The sequence below is a fragment of the Eubalaena glacialis genome, chromosome 6 (assembly GCF_028564815.1).
Source record: "Eubalaena glacialis isolate mEubGla1 chromosome 6, mEubGla1.1.hap2.+ XY, whole genome shotgun sequence".
Taxonomy (NCBI): Eukaryota; Metazoa; Chordata; class Mammalia; order Artiodactyla; family Balaenidae; genus Eubalaena; species Eubalaena glacialis.
The window spans coordinates 69,821,693-69,837,655 of record NC_083721.1 but is presented as its reverse complement, the minus strand read 5'-3'; the positions used below and the strand labels follow the sequence as shown (position 1 = coordinate 69,837,655).

General features: G+C 50.1%; 1 protein-coding gene across 1 annotated transcript in view; it reads right to left on the bottom strand.

Annotated features, from left to right (window-relative positions):
• PDIA5 (protein disulfide isomerase family A member 5) overlaps nucleotides 1–15,963 on the bottom strand; it is a 91,236-nt gene that overhangs the window by 39,126 nt on the left and 36,147 nt on the right. Inside the window, exons 6-8 of the mRNA XM_061194258.1 lie at nucleotides 14,089–14,181; nucleotides 11,043–11,103; nucleotides 6,099–6,166 (exon numbers count right to left, since the gene is read on the bottom strand). Of these exons, the coding sequence (XP_061050241.1) occupies nucleotides 6,099–6,166; nucleotides 11,043–11,103; nucleotides 14,089–14,181 (222 nt within the window). The remainder of the gene's footprint in view (nucleotides 1–6,098; nucleotides 6,167–11,042; nucleotides 11,104–14,088; nucleotides 14,182–15,963) is intronic.

The following is a 15,963-nucleotide window of genomic DNA, read 5'->3' as shown; positions in this document are numbered from 1 at the left end:
CACCTTCCTGGATACCTCAGTCTGTCCGCCCCGGCTTCATGTGCAACATTCTCAGATCTCACAGTTAATGTGGCCAAAGAGGTTGCATGGTTCTCATGACCATCTGCCTGCCTAACTCTCCTCCCTCCAAACCCTGTTAGGCCTCCTGTGGGAGACCATCACCTACAGCATCGTTTGACCATCATCTCTGAAGTCTGAACATGTTCTGGTTGCAGGGGTCCACATATCCAACACCCCTGAATGGGGAAGGGAAACTGTAGTAGCTGTGTTACTGATGACAAGCCTATGTACTAAGAACAACCCAGAATGAGTCCCCTAGAACTCCTTTCCCGAAGCAGGAACTTTTTTCTATATGGCAGGATCAGGTGCCCGGAAAAAGGACTTTGAATCTGTTCTCACGACAGAACACAGTGTGCCCAGATGCAAGAAGGCTGTTCCACAACGCCAGGTGGCATAGAGGGGCGGGGACAGGAAGTTCAAAAAAGCCAGCAGCAGTTACAGAAGCAGAAAGAAGAAACCAGGAAGCGGAATTTTGCTGAATAATACGTGAGGAGGCACAGGGAGAGAAAACGGGAAAGAGCAGTCTCAGTGGACAGTGAACTTGATTCAGAAGACTGTTTCCACTTGGCAGTCATGTGACCTTGGACAAGTCACTCACCCTCCCTGAGGTTCCCTGTTTGGAAGGTGTGGGTGAGGAGACTATCACAGGGCTCTTAAGAGAACTGAATGGGATGACCCAAGTCAGAGGCTTTAGCACAAAACTGGTGCTCAAGTTCTTTATTTCCTACCAAATCCTGGGTGATGGGAGCCACCTGTGCCTCTGGCACCTCCATCCCTAGAGGCGTTTAAACATATCTTATGAACCATTTTAAGTACCTAGCACAGTGCCTGGCATACAGCAGACACACAATAAATGCTTGCTAAATCTGTTTTTTTTTTCTCCCACCCCTTTGTGGGATGCTACAAGGAATACAGGGAAAATAAACCTGAGACAGAACTTACTAGAAGCCCTGGAACACTCTAAAAGCCCGTCTGCTCATCTCCCCAGACTGATTCAGCAGCCTGTTCCAGTAATAATTGTCTACTTTAGAGTTCTTTTTTAATGTCTAATTGATCTCCCCAGTGTCAGTGCACATTCACCACAAGGTTAATCTTCCACATCCTCCTCTTTCATTACACCACTTCCCGGTGCAAAACCTTTCAATTCCACTGAATGCAGGCTAAAGTCTAACTCCACACTCAAAGACCATATGGTCCCTATCTCGTTTTTTAATTCTTCTTCCCTACAAAACCCTTAATTGTGCACCTGCTAGGGTCTAGGTTTATAATTCTCCCAGGAATGAGACAGTCTGAGATTTCTACACAGGGAGGAAGTTGGACTGTTTGCCGTCTGGGGCTCCTTGCCGATGGGAATATACCACAGTGGCTAGGAGCCTGGGCTCAGGGGTTAGGATGCTGGGTCTAAATCCTAACTCCTCTCTCAGTAGATGTTTTCCTTGAGCAAGTCACAGTTGCCTCTGTGTCTCAGTCTCCTCATCTGCAGCCCCCTCCTCTGGTTGCTGTGAAGACTAAATGAGATGGTACAAGTAAAGTATCTACAACGCTCAAAATCTGTTAGCCGTCTTCACTAATACCACTAAGAAGCTCTGCAGATCTGCTCACACTCCCAGAACCCATGCTGTATTCTCCTGGCCCTGACTTCGAGTATTCTACCCCCTCTGCTCAGGTTGCCCACTCCCCCTCTCTCGGCTACCAGCAAAGACTCATCCATCTTTTAAGGCAAATCAAATCCCACTCCCCTAGGTGGCCTTTCTAAACCACCTTTGCTTGTGATGAACTCTTAATTCTCTGAGTTTCTGTAGCACTTCTGACTACTTTGGGGTCATTTATTAGTTAATGAGATAACTGTTTTTTTGAACAACTACTTACAAACACTTTTTGGAGTTTGTGAATCCAAATGAGGCAAAACTGGTCTCAACCTAAGGAGAAGTTAGGGCCACCGTGCCTGACACCGAGCCATGTGTGCTTGGGGCCAGTCGGCTGACACAACATGATCTTCCTCATGTCCAGCCCATGTTGTGACAGGAACCATCAAGGAAACTCCACAAAGCAGGAGCGTGTGAGCTAGTGGTCAAGGAGGGTAAGATTTCCACAGACATTCCAGGAAGAGAAAATGGAGACAAGACAAAACAAGATGTGGCTCAAGAACTGAGACCATGTTGGTTTAACTGTAGGACACACAGAAGGGAGTAGGGAGAGAAGGCTGGGCGAGTTCACTGAGGTCGCTGTGGACCAGGCTTTAATGTCTAAGAAACCAGGACTTTATTCAGGAGGTGCCGGAGAGCTATCGGGGGTTGTAAGGGGAAAGTCACAGGTCAGGGAGACAAGTCAGCAGTCTTTGGCAACCACCCTGTATGGGCTAACCAGGGTCTGACCTGGGCTGGTGGGCAGGGAGAGGATGGAGGATGTGAGGGGGAGAGATGGATGACAATGGCCTGGCAAAAAGGCACACCAGCAGAGGAGCCTGCGGTGCTCGGGAGGAGTCGTGAAGGAAAGCTGGCCACCTGCCAGATGGAAAGACACTGAATTTTATTTTAGACATCCTGCATCTGGGACCCAGGGAGAAGAATCCAGAACAAGATGGGAAGCAAGCAGTCTGACATGTGGTACTGGAGCTTAGAGACTCAGGCTCCATGGAGCTACATTTTGTTGAGCTATAGATGTAGATACAAATCACTGAGGGACAGTCCACAGGAGACAAGGAGAGTATAGTGCCAGGCCCTTGCTCCAATGTGTTAATAAGAAAGAAAGAAGGGTGGAAAGCAGACCCTTGGGAGCACCCCATTCGGCGAGTGGAAGGAACAGTAAGCACAGAGCAGTGGGAACCGGGTGGAGGTGTCAGTCATCTGTATCTGTGAAGTGTCTGCAGGTGGTAGAGCTGTCTCCACGCACCAGCCCATTCGCTCTTCCAACAGCCCAGTGAGGTGGGCAGGGTTGGTGTTACCATCCCCATTTTAAGGATGGGGGAAGTGGAGGCTCCAAGGCAACTTGCCCAAGATCTCGCAGTCGGTTAGTAACAGCCAGCACCACAGTCTGATCTGCACAAATCTGTCACCGAGACCGACACATTTCACCGTTTACACCCAGATGGCCCATCATGGCCAAGGTTAACAAAAGACTCAGTGTGAATGTCAATAACTGGCAAGGCTGGGAAGAGGAGACAGACGAGGATGGGCTCTGCTCTGAGACAGGGGAGCGGCTGCTGATGAGGATGTCAATTAGTAGGAGTAGATGGGACAGACGCCGATGACTCACCAGACATCAGTGACAGCAAAAAAGAGGGGCAGATCTGAGTCTGGAAAACGGCAAAGGCTGTGCATCCCTGACCCAGCCTCGTTTCCAACTTAATGACATCATTAGGTTGGACACCTCCCAAGAAATCTGTAGAGGAGGAAGGTTTCTAACCCCTGCCACAGACACGGCCAGCCAAAAAGGGCCCAAAGATGACAGAGATGAAGAGGAAACAGGAGGTGCTAACCCAGCTGGATTTCAGCAGTGCAGTGGGGGGAAAGCTTTTGATTTCAGGGGACCAGCAGCCCATCTCTGCCCCATGTGCAAGGACAAAAAGAAATCCACACCTCTGGCTGCCCCGTTCCTGGGAAGCTGTGGCTGTACCATGAGCCCTGGCCTCTAGAGGCCTCCTGAAGTAGGTGATGTCCCCGGTGGCTCGGACCCTTCCTCCTTTATGGAGCTGGGAAAGGGTGAGAACTTTTCAAAAGGTGCTTTCCTAAGAAACTAAGGGGAAGGCAGAACAAAACAAACCCCAAGTAAGAAAATGCAGAAGCAAAGTAATGGATGAGTTCACATAACACAGAGGTAACTAACACCTGGCCAAAGCTGGGCTTGATTGGCCAGCCTCACGGGGTACCTGAACAATCCCACTGACTTTTCTATAACATTGTCTAGGGAACTGGGAGGGTCACCTTTTTCTATTTCTTGACCTGGGCCCAAGCAGGAGAAGCAGGCACTGGCTTTTTTTGGGTTTTTTTCCCCCATTTTTGGAAGCAGGTACCCTTAACAAGTAATCTTCAGGGCTAACCTTGCAAGTGAGCCTAGTGTGAACCCAGGGCCAGAAAAGAACCCAGGGCCCTTGTCCCACAAACGTCCTTCCCACTTTGCCTCCGTCCTTAGGAACTGATGCTCTGAATTCCTTTCAAAAAGGAGAATATCGCTTTTAATGTAAATATAGAGCTTAAAATAAAATGTACCCAGTAAGCCACATGCTCATTCATTCATTCATCAGCATGTGTTGGGCACCTATTCTGAGCTTGGCCTGTGCTCTGTGCTGAAGAAATATTCAAGAACTCACATCTCAGTGAGAAAACCTAATTATAATTAGTATCAACTGGTGGACAAAGTGATCCAGAACAAAAGCAAAGATGAGCAGACATGACCATGCAAGGCAGGGACAGGCTCTGGGGAAGCACAGGAGGGGCCTGGAGGAATGCTGAGTTTGGCAGGTAGAGGCAGCATTGGCTGAGAATCTTCCAGAAAGTGCACGAGACTGGCACCAAGACCTCACCTGCTCTGATGGAGCTGGCCAGCTAATTTGTGATCTGATTGGGGCTGGAGTTCTTTACCCTCCACGGCACCACAGAGTTAGGAGGGTGAGCTGAACGGTTGTCTTAAGTGTATGCGGGTGCAGCAGAAAGAACTCTGTGGGTAATTAAGTCTCTTCTCCAGGCGAAATAATCTTAAAATATGGTATCTATTGAGGCCCCAAAATGTGAAGTGAAACTTCCCCAGAGTGATATATGTGTGCCCCAGGGCCAAACGTCTCCAGGCAAGTTGCTAAAAGTTTATTAGTGAGAAACAAGCAGGACGTTGGTGTCTCCCCAGAAATGAGGTCAAAAGAGAAAGCAGCTGGTTCTTTGCAACCCGATCCTGGGGCCAGCTAGCAGGGCTGTCACCGTGCTCAGGGGCTGCCATTTAAACTTTTTTTTAATTGACTCCGAACTAATCAGCAACTTAATTTGATCCATAAAGATCATGATGCAGTTTTAAGATCTCAGGACTCCCTTGGTGGGACTCTGGCCCGCCCCACTGAGATGGCACCTGATGACCTTTCATGAAAGGAATATGGATTTTGCCATGCTCTCAGAGGAGCTAGCAGTTATTTTTCTGTTGCCACCAAAACGAAAAAAAAAGAACAAACACCCAAAACTAACGGAACAAAAACCCCCAAACCTCTGTGGCTCGGGGTAAGTGCAAAAATGGACAGACCTATGGCACAGAAGAGACAAGCCTGGCAAAGCGAAGGACACACAGAGACGACCAGGCCCATCAGTGACTGATGCTCAGCCAGTCTGACCGCCCCGGCCTCCCCTCCTCCCTCACTGACCATCCTGGTTGCTCCTACTTCTCTGAAGGCCCGTTTCCTCAGTGGCTCCCCTTCCCCTCCTGTCTCCTAAAGGTGGGCATCCCTGAGACAACCCTGTCTCCTGTCCGCTCCCCGGCACACTCTCCTTCTGAGAACCCGTGGGCTCAGGTTTCCAGCTCCCCACCGCCTCTCCCCGCTGTGGTTCCAACGTTCTTTCTGCCCCACAGGAACCACAGAGCCCTGCAAGCCTGGCCAGGAGGCTGCCTCGTGGACCCTCTTGTGCTTTGGGCCCACTCTTGGTGTCACCGTGCCCCCTTTCTTTGCCACTGGGCTCCCCGGCATCGGGAGAGCCTCGGTCTGCTTTGGAGCCCAGCCCCCATCATTCTAGACCCCTGACGGTCTGCTGCTGGCCCCTGGCCTCTCGGCGACACCGAACGTGCTTTGCTGGTTTCCTGGCTATTTCATTACTGGTCTTTGACAGGCGCCAAATTCTCCTGGTCCCAGCAATTCTGGAGAGTTCTCAGCATCCACTGAGGACAGGTCTTTGAACTACACGCCTGGGGCAGCAGGGGCAGCAGTAATAGAGTAAGTCCTTCTCGTGATTTCAAAACCTGCCCTCTCCCCTCACCCTGCACCCGTCCTCCGCCATCTCCCAGGGAGAGAGGGAGAAGTAGGGAGCTGGCAGGCAGCCCCGCCTGGCCCATGGCGCCTCACTTACGAACTGGCCCCGCAGCTGGGTCGCAGCCTTCTGGAAATGCGGCATTATCCTCTTGCACACGCTGCACCCTAGTCACCGGCAGGAGAAAAACCAAACGATTACAATTGGCCCCATGCTCCGCCCTCTCTCCCCTCAGGCCAACCTCCACCAACAAGCATTTATCCCACCTCCAGAAGCCAGGACTGCCCCAGGCTCTGGGAGCACATGGGGACAGAGGCAGAGGCCCCAGCCCCCCAAGAGCTGACAAACTCGATGGCATGAACAGGACCCAGCCCAGCAGTCACTCAATAAATGTGGGACTGACAGGCAAATGTGACGCAGCTGGGGGAGGGCAAAGCACTGAATAATTTAGAGCTGAGGATGAGTTCAACGGGGATTCAGGGAGCCACAGCAGGTGCCAGGAAAGCACCCCCTTCGTGCGCAACTAAAAGCCTCCCCTCGCTGCCCAGCCAGGGGCTGCAGATGAACCTGAATCAAATGCTATTAGGAGGAAAAATGTGCAACCATACATACAATGGCTTTGGGGATTTTCTGCCTCTTTTCCTTCATTAACAGTGAATCACACCATGGCTAGAGGCAGCCGAGCGCTGGCCAGGATCAGACACTCAAGTTCTCATCTTCCCTCGACCTGCTGGATGGCCCCGACAGGTCACCTCTTTGGGCTGCTGCCCCTTCCGGCAAATGAGGGGTGTTGGACCAGATAGCCTCAGGCCCCTTCCAGCACTAACACTGGGGAACTCTGTGATGTCTTTGACTCAACCCTCTCTGGTCCACCACGGTCACACTCCTCTCCTGGGTGGTGAAACCCCCAAATTTGGGGGGCTCAGGGCCAAGACAGCCAGGCCCCAAACACCCACTACTACTTCAGAGAGACTCCGATTTAAACCCACCCCTTCCCTTCAACCAGAACAAGCCACACAAAGGCACTGACCCCACAGGACACGAGCCCCAGTTTCCTCAGACAGGAGGAATTCTGACACACAAGGCTGTTACTCTTTCTGACAGCCGCTCTGCTGCAAAACAGGCTCTGAGATGCTTCTGAAGGCCACAGATACCAAAGCTGCCTGGAACCCACGTCAGTCTGGATGCCATCTTGACAAGGCACAGTGGGGACAGGGCCACGCAGCGGCAGACTGACAAGCTCTAATCCACGTTTAGCTAATGCCTTGGCAGGCTGTGGGCAGAGTAACGCAGGTAGAGAGCTGCTCTCAGCCACTGGGCCAGATATAGATACTGTAGAACCGTGAGCAGGTCAAAACTCCCCGGAGACCACCTGAACCTCCCCAGCACCAAGTCTACTAGACAAGATGCAATGCAGGATATTTTGACATAAAACTCTAAAAATACCCACAGTCCCCTCCTTGACGTTCCTGCCTGGCAAACAGATGGACACACACACACACATCAGCGCATTACGCCTGGGCTTAAGTACATGCCGTTAGTTCAGGCTCAGACTCAAGGAGACACAGGAGCTGCTGTGAGGTCAGCCTGCAGCGCAATCCCATAGCATCTGCCCTCAGAAGACAAGAGGCACCTCTCCCCAGCAGCTGCCACCACAGCATGGTCCCCACAAGCACTGGAAGGGAGGAATGTGACACTTGTCAGGGGGCCTTGTTCCCTCTGTGGGGATTCGGAGAGGAGAATAGAAACAGAGACAGCAATGCCAACTCCCCGGGGTGCCCAAGCTCCACCAGGTGGATGCCACGCGGTAGGGATGGGAGGCCGCACGGCAGAGGCAGAGGAGGGAGCTCAGCTCTGGGGAGAATGAGACCCAGGTGTGCAACACCCCTTGACCACAGCTGCCTGTGTGACCCCGGGCTAGCAATGTAAGCGGTCTGAGCCTCAGCCTCCCCATCTGTAAGGTGGAGACAACACCTGCCCTGCAGGCTGAGGGCAGAGCCAACACCTGGGAGGGCGGGCAGAACTAAGCACCAGCAGGGGGGCCTCTACCAGCACAAGGCCTGAGAGCGTGCCTCCCCGTCCATGGTGGGGTGACACTTCCACCGGGAATGGGGATGTCACTCCACTCCCCAGGAGAGAGGATGAAGGGGGCACACATGAAGTCCTTCACCCCCCACTTTAGTCAGTGACTTGATGAGATGGAGGAAGTGGGACACTCACTGGGTCACATTCAGGAGTTCACTGCCTGTCCTCACAGGTGTGGCCTCTCTCCCCCAGCTCGGCCGGTCTACAGCCTGCAACAACATTATCCCCCGTGACTCCTAAACAAGTGTCAGTCAGCCAGCTGTCCCCATGGGTGGAGTACTGGGTGAAGAAGTTATTGAGGGGAAGAAGAGATGGAAGAGTAACAGGAAGCTCTGGGCCAAGCCAGTTGCCACTTGAGCTTTACGAAAAATAGAGCTCGTACTGTGATCCCTATTTGAGTTTATCTTTCAACTGATTCACTTGGGAGGAAGGGGAAGAGAGAAGACTAATGATCACTCTCAAACCCCAAAAGTTAGAGCACCAGCCCTTTTATTTTCTCATTAATTCAGTCAACAAACATTCACTGAATAATCAGTAGGTCCTCGGGACTCAGATTTGTCACAACTAAAGGCTTCCACTGACTTTAGGTTCCTTCATCCCAATCTTTGATCATTTAGGATCAAAGAATCCTAAAGGACTTCCCAGTTAGGGAATTGGTGTTTCCCAGGAATAAGCTGAATTATGAGGCCATGACTGCTTGGTTGGACTAGTAAAATAAAAGCACAAGCTTGTTTCATTAAAAACAACAGCAACAACACAATCTGGGGATACCTGGGACCCAGGAGGCCAGCCAATCTGATCCCTCACAAGTATAAACTTAACAGCTCCGAGTTTTCTCCCTCCCTCTCCACTACTCATTGTTCTATGACACCTACAAGGAACCTAGTTTCTTCTGTCCCAGCTTTCTATTCTACAAAGATAATAAGCCTGCTCGCAGCTCTGCCTGCTGTGATGAGGAGGATGGTCGCCCTTCCAGACAGCCTGGGGAGTCGGGGTGAGGCAGGGGGAATGGCACACACACTTCGGTGCACACTGCTAGTGAACCTCTCTCTGTGATTACCTACTGTCATTACGCTGAAACCTGCACGGTTATACCATGACCCTGCCTTGTGACACGTACTGTATACTGACATCTCTGTTTTAGTCTCATTTAACCAACGTGTTGAGACCTGAAGGGTTCTAAGATAAACGAAGGGAGGCCCGTCCTTAAGGGACTACGCAGGCAGGATAATTCCTGAAGCAATTCACAGCTGGGCAGGTAGTAAGATCCCTCCAAGGAGAAAAAAAAAAGGGGTGAAACCAACAAGTGAATATTAATAGAGAGACTGACCCAGGGTTAAAGAGCAGACCGCCTGGGCAGAGCCAGCTCTAATAGGAAGTGGGACTCCAGGGCCTCTTTCCATGGGCAGGCACACCCCTGGGGCAGGGAGGGGTGGGGGGAGGCTGGGTGGGGGTCACCCAGCAATCAACATGGGCTGGGGAGAGGCTGTTGTCATAGTGAACAAGCCACAGGCCCAAGTCAGGCAGAACCCACAGAAGGGCATCCAGCCTGGGGAGGCATGGTCAGCAGGGTTGAGATGGGAGGAACCTGTGCTGGGAGAACTTCTCAGGAAGGGGGATTGGAGGCAGGCTTTTAAGAGGAAACAGAACCCTGTGCCACAGCCTGTGGTACCCACTCGAGCCACAGACATGCCTGGGCACACCCACCTCCCATCACATACAACCCCCCTCGCTCCGGCCTTCAGTCCTTTGGCTTCCTGAAGGCACATGTAGCTCACAGAGATACAGCCCTAAGGCCACACACAGGCTCTAATCCGAGGTTTTTCAATCCATTGGGGGGGACCAGTTAGACTTCAGAGGTGGCCCAGATGGGGGAATATCTGTGGCTTTGAGGACATACTGTCAACTACTCTACTCCACAGTTGTAGCTTGAAAGCAGCCACAGACAACATGCAAATGAACAGAGGTGGCTGTGTTCCAACAAAAATTAATTTACAAAAAAGGCAGCCGGCCCACAGGCCATGATTTGCTGACCATTTATTAGAGGGTTACGAAGTAGTAGGAAAAACCAATTAATGTTTAAATAAAACAATGAAAAAGAAAATATCAACGTGCTCTACATCTGGTGGAGTGGATGGCAAGTAGTAAGGGTAAATATGGTTTAGTGAAACTTTTCAGCTTACTTATATACACTTTATATACCTATAGTACTGGGCTGCAATGTAAAATATGTTTAATACTACAAATACAGTCCAAAAGTTTGAAAGCCACTGCACTGATCCAACCCCTTCCTTCCCTTACAGAAATGGGAACTGAGGCACAGAGTGGTGAAGGACTTGACCAAGGTCACCCAGCCTGCTGGTGGCACAGCTGGAATTAGAACCCAGGTCTTCTGGCCGTCATCTCAATGATCCTTCTGCTGTTCCCACGACCTCTTGCCTCATATAGAGACTGAACCCCAAGAGTGGGCCCCTTTCTCCCTGGTCCTGATCCCTCGGCCCTCCCAGGTGGCTCTGCAGGAGCCAGAGTTGGACGTGCAGCCGCCCCGAGGCCGGCCAGGCTCCGGGTGGTCAGCAGCAGCAGCCAAGGAGAGCGAGCCAGGGCCGAGATACGGCTCCACCGGGCACACGGCTGCCAGCAAAGGGCTACAGGCCCGCAGGAGGCAGAGGGCGGGGAAGGCGGAGGGACCTGGAGCAGAGACCCATGTTGCTGCTGGGGGAAGAGGGCAGAAGGATGTGGAAGCCAGTGAGAGAAAAACTGATGTGGACCGCAGGAGAGGCGGAGCCAGACGAAAAGGCAAAGACAAAGGAAAAGAGGTGCAGGCGGAGACGGTGTGAGCACCGTGACCAGGCGTTCTAAGTGGAGGCCCGGGGCTAGTTCCCAGTCCCCCTCGCGCCCCCAGCGGCCCCACCCAGAGTCTGAATGTCTGACTTGAACCCAAAGGAGAAAGTCACTCACAGGAAGCATAAAACATCATCAAGATCGGCTTCTCTTCCTTCTTCAGGAGCCGTCGGAAGTCCTGAGGCACAGAGAACACTGCAGGTTACAGACAGCGCAGGAATGGAGACGACATTCCCGGGGAACCACGGTGGCGGGAGGAGTGCGGCGGGGGTTTGGAAATCCCATGGTCTGACTTGGGGGCTGGGGGTGCAGTGCAGAGTCCTGGCACGTCAGGGGCGGAAAGACCCTCAGAGACCATCTATTTTAGCCACCTCACATGTTACAGATGGGGAAACTGAGCGCCCGAGGGGACAAATGGCTTTCCAAAGGCCACCTGGTGGGATGAAGTAGTGGGAACCAGGTTACCAGTGTTACTTTCAGCCCCCACTGAACAATGAAGACTGCAAGGAGATAACTGGGTCCCGTGAGGCTGTCTCTTCTTATGCGATCTGTGAAGTGGCTCTGTTGTGGCGGTGCTTGTTTTCATGGAGGCCCAACTTGGCCAGGCGCGGATCTGCTCATCACATAACACGGGGTTAACCCACCACTATGAATCTCCCCCAGCCCAGCCCTACAGCCACCATCCAGGGCCCGAGGAGACCATGGTGCACACAGGAGCGTAAGGATGAGATGCGCCCCCATCCCCGGGAGGCTACAAGCTAAATGGATCATTTGTTCTAAGGGTTTTACAAATAAAAAACCCTTAGAACAGCGCCTGGCTCGTTATCAAACAATATATAACCATTTGTTAAATGAATATAATAAATGTAAAAAGACAAATGGTCACAACAGTGCTAATGGAGATACTTCAGTGTAAAGCAGGGTAGGAGACTTTTCTTCCAACCAGAGTCAATGATGTTTGGGAAAAAGCAAATCTGTCAAGGACTGCGGAGTAGCACCATGACAGAGCATATTTTGATTAAAATAAGCTCCTCTAACCAGTTTCCATGGAAGAAAATTAGAGGTTTTTCTCTCTTGAATAATAAGGGAAATAAGAGGAAATTTCAAAATGCAGCTTTCTGGCAGCAACAAGGCATTAGGTAAATAGATGATGGTACATCCCGCACAATGGAATACGACTGCATCATTAAACCTGATGAAGAGGAATATTCAATGTCACAATAAGATGTGCATGTTACATTAAGTAAGGGTGAAAAGCAAGTTACAAAACAGCATATAAAATGTGATGACACTTTTGTGAGTAACAAAATTTATGTGTGCATTAAGCAGAAAGCCTGGAAGGTTACAGAAAATACTGGCAGTGGGTATCTCTCAATGGGGAGGGATGGGATGATTTTTTTTTTTTTCTTTTATGCTTAAGCTGAATTTTCTAAATTTTCAACAATGAACATATCGTACTTATAATTTTTCAGTTAGATAAAAAAGATTACAAATATTTTGTGGGAATTTAAAACATTGCATAACAAATTCTGAAAATGTTTACTCTTATTTACATAACTAGCGGGTTAAGGCACTCATTTTAAGACAGAATTTGTAACGAAGAACTTTGACCCTGACTAGGGGTGGAGGATGCTTTGAAAATGATCTTCTGGAATCCCTGGAGCTAAAACCGGTAAAAGATCTGAGAAGAAAAGGTTTTTCTGAGCCTGTAGCAATTTGGTTTCATACCCTGAACAGTTACAATATCACATTACATTCATAGATGCTTAATTACCTTCAAATTAAGTGTGGAACTCTAAGCTTACAAATAGAAATCGGCAATTCAAACTTGAATTTGGAACTTGTTATTTTACGTGGGGATTCTATTAGCAGAAAAGCAGCAGCACACAGTATATCAAGAGGATTGCCTACAGGTGTGGAAAAATATTTCTGCTTAATATTTCTAGTTACAGAAGAGCAATTTCAGGAGTTTCAGGACATGAACATTTTGGGGGAGGCAGCAGGCAATCACTTTCCAGAGAGGCTGAAAACACGTATTATCACAAAAGCTACCCGGGAGAAACCATCAGTTTAGGCTGTTTGTCTTTTCTTGGCTATAGGCACAGGTGCCACCACCTCCTGACACCTGCCCCTCCTCCTTTCCCCCAACATGCCTATTAAAAAGGTTTCATCTTCAAGCTGAGGACACTGGCACTTTCTATCCCAGAAACGTTGATGCCCATCCCCTAAATTGAATCACCCCTCAATTGAAAGGCCCACTTGGTTAGCCCACGATGATCACACATGATCTCTCCTGCAGAAAGTATAAATGGCATCATTTTCTTCTGAGCTAACAAGCATCAGGAGTCAATAATTTTAAATGAAAAGGGGAGGCAGAGGAAGATAAAAGGCACATTTTATGTTATCAAGAGAAAAACGAACATTCTCCTTCCATCTACAAAAAAGCACTGCTTGTCTCACAGGCCATTTGAAATATGACAAAGAAGTTCTTGCCCATCCTAATGTAAAGGCACAGCCAAGCAAGCAAGGCACACATATGTGCACGATACAAACCCAGGTACACATGGATAAAGAGGCACATGCAGGTCAGGCGGGGCAGGCTTTGAAAGGAGGAGGGTCAGGGTTGTATGGAGACTGTACATCAGAACCACCTTTCTGACCCCAGCCCCTGACACCAGCCAAATCCAGAAACTGAAGTAAATAACTTGTTCAAAGTTAACACAGAATTGTGAAGACCTGACCCAAGTCTCTGGCAATCCAACCCAAACCTCACAGATTATTCTCAAAACAAAAACCAAAAACAAACAAAAAAACAAAACCCACTTTAAAATAAAACCCAAAAAACACAAAGGCAGTCCCAACAACCGAATAACCTAATGAGGAGAAAACATTTAAACAATATTCCTATAAGGAAAATCTAAACATGTTAAAATACATTATATAAGGCAGCGAAGAACAGGGGAAGGGCTCAGGCAGTCAGCCTGTAATCTCCTGTTGGTTCCGTCACAGAGCTGGGAAGGGGAACCAAATGTTAGGGCCCTGGTCCAGCTCCCTTGGAGGTCCCAAAATACTCCACTTCTCAGTTCCTTGGGCATCTCTCCTGGGAGACCCTGGTTAGTGGGGAAGCTTCCAGAGCCCATCAGAACTGATACGGAAAAATTACCTTTTCATTGTCAATGTGGACAACATCTTTGGCTCCAGGATCTTCTTCCCACAGTGGGGGCCCTTTTGGATCCTTCAGAAATGCCACTACGGACTGACGAAAAGAGAGAAGGGAAAACTCGTTTTAGCCAGGAAAAGAGGGAGGTGGGGGAAACAGGAACCTGCCCTATTCCCTACCTGGAGACCCAAGTGCCTGGAACGGGATGCATTGCGCCCTATGGGCAAACGACTGGGGTTGTGCCATACCATCACCCACTGACAGCTTACTAAGGGCCCTAAAAATGCACCCCACCAGGATTTTTCAGCCACATGACACCTAACTCTGGTCCACTGACCCCTACGATGCTTCTTCATGGACAATCGAAGAAATTTGAGACAATTAGTTGGCTTATTCAGAACAAAGGCACGTGCTTCTAATAAATCTCACCTCCTCCAGAAAGTCTCCCTGATCAATTTGAATAAAGGTCTTCAATCCTGTGCAAAGATACTTACACATCAGGCAGCCACTAAAACTGTCAATCGCATAAGCAAGTAATCACAGCTGCTTGTAACCGGCTTGGTATTTCATGATCTAAACTGGTTTGGGAGTGTGTTAAATCCTGATCATCCTCTGTGAGGCTCAGGTGGGAAGCCCCCAGGGCAGGGTGCTCATCGCTGTGGCCCCCTGGTTGCTGGATTTCTCTCCTTAAAGACCCCCTTCGACACGGACCAAGACCTTCAGGATAAAGGGCTTACTTAGCCTTTGTCATGTGGACAAGTGAGCAAATTCAAATCTCTGCTCCCCTCGGGCAGGACACACATGGAGCAGGAACAGGGGGCACATCCCTCTGCTCCCCTCCCCACCTGCCACAGTTCACTGATCCAGGACAGAAGCTGCATTCCCCTCCCTCTCAGACAGTCATGTGGGAAATGCTGCTCAAAGCCTGTGAGAGCCAGAAACGGGTAACAGAAACCAGCCGGGCCTCCATCCCTCCAGCCCTGGAAGGGAGCTGCTGGCCATCCATGTCAACAGATGAGCCCTCAGTGTCCCCCAGTTTGATGCAAGATTCTGTTACTTCTGCCCACTTTGACCAAGCTCCAGTGAGCAGATGAGGAACTGGGTGTGCTGGGGTGGAGGAGGGAGGGAGGTCTGCGGTGAGAAAGGAAACACCCCCGTAGTGAGCCTGTGCCTGCAGCCCACCCACCGGTCACACACAGAGGACCTGGGAGGCTTGTTATTTCTGGAAATTCCTATTTGGAAAGAGCACTATGGGAGAGTGGGAGACAGCCAGGACTTCGCAGAATTTCATTCAGGTAATGCTCTCTGTCTGTCCAAACAGAGCTGTGAAATGCCTGCTGGCAAGAGAAGTGGGCCATTTCCACCAGGCAAAGGCAGATCGGCCTTCTCTCAGTCCCTAGTGAGAGCTTCACTGTGACAATACCAGCCAAAGTGGAAGCAGCAGGGCCGTCCCGAAACCCATACTCACTCACAGCCACGAGCCATGTGAGAAAGATGCTTATAGGTGCCCACCCGCCTGCTGTTCCAGAAGATCCAGTGCCGGTGCTCTCAATTTGGGGTACACAGTGGACTTTAGGAGTCTGTGAAGCCCCAGACTCACAGGAAAACACTTCCTTCGATGTATGCATGTGCACTGTTTCTAGGGAGAAGGTCCATGGCTTTCAGGAGAGTCTCAGTGGGATTAGGAACCCAAAATAGGTAGGACCTACTGCTCTGGGAGGCTCCTGTCCCATCCCAGCACGAGCTAACAAGTTAAAGGGCTAGCACCACCACCCCTGCCTCAGCATCAAGGAAAAAAGACGAATGTGGATGGAAAAAGGAAAAAAAATCACTTCTTTTAATGTAATAATGGAAACATTCATACTACCAATCTTTTGC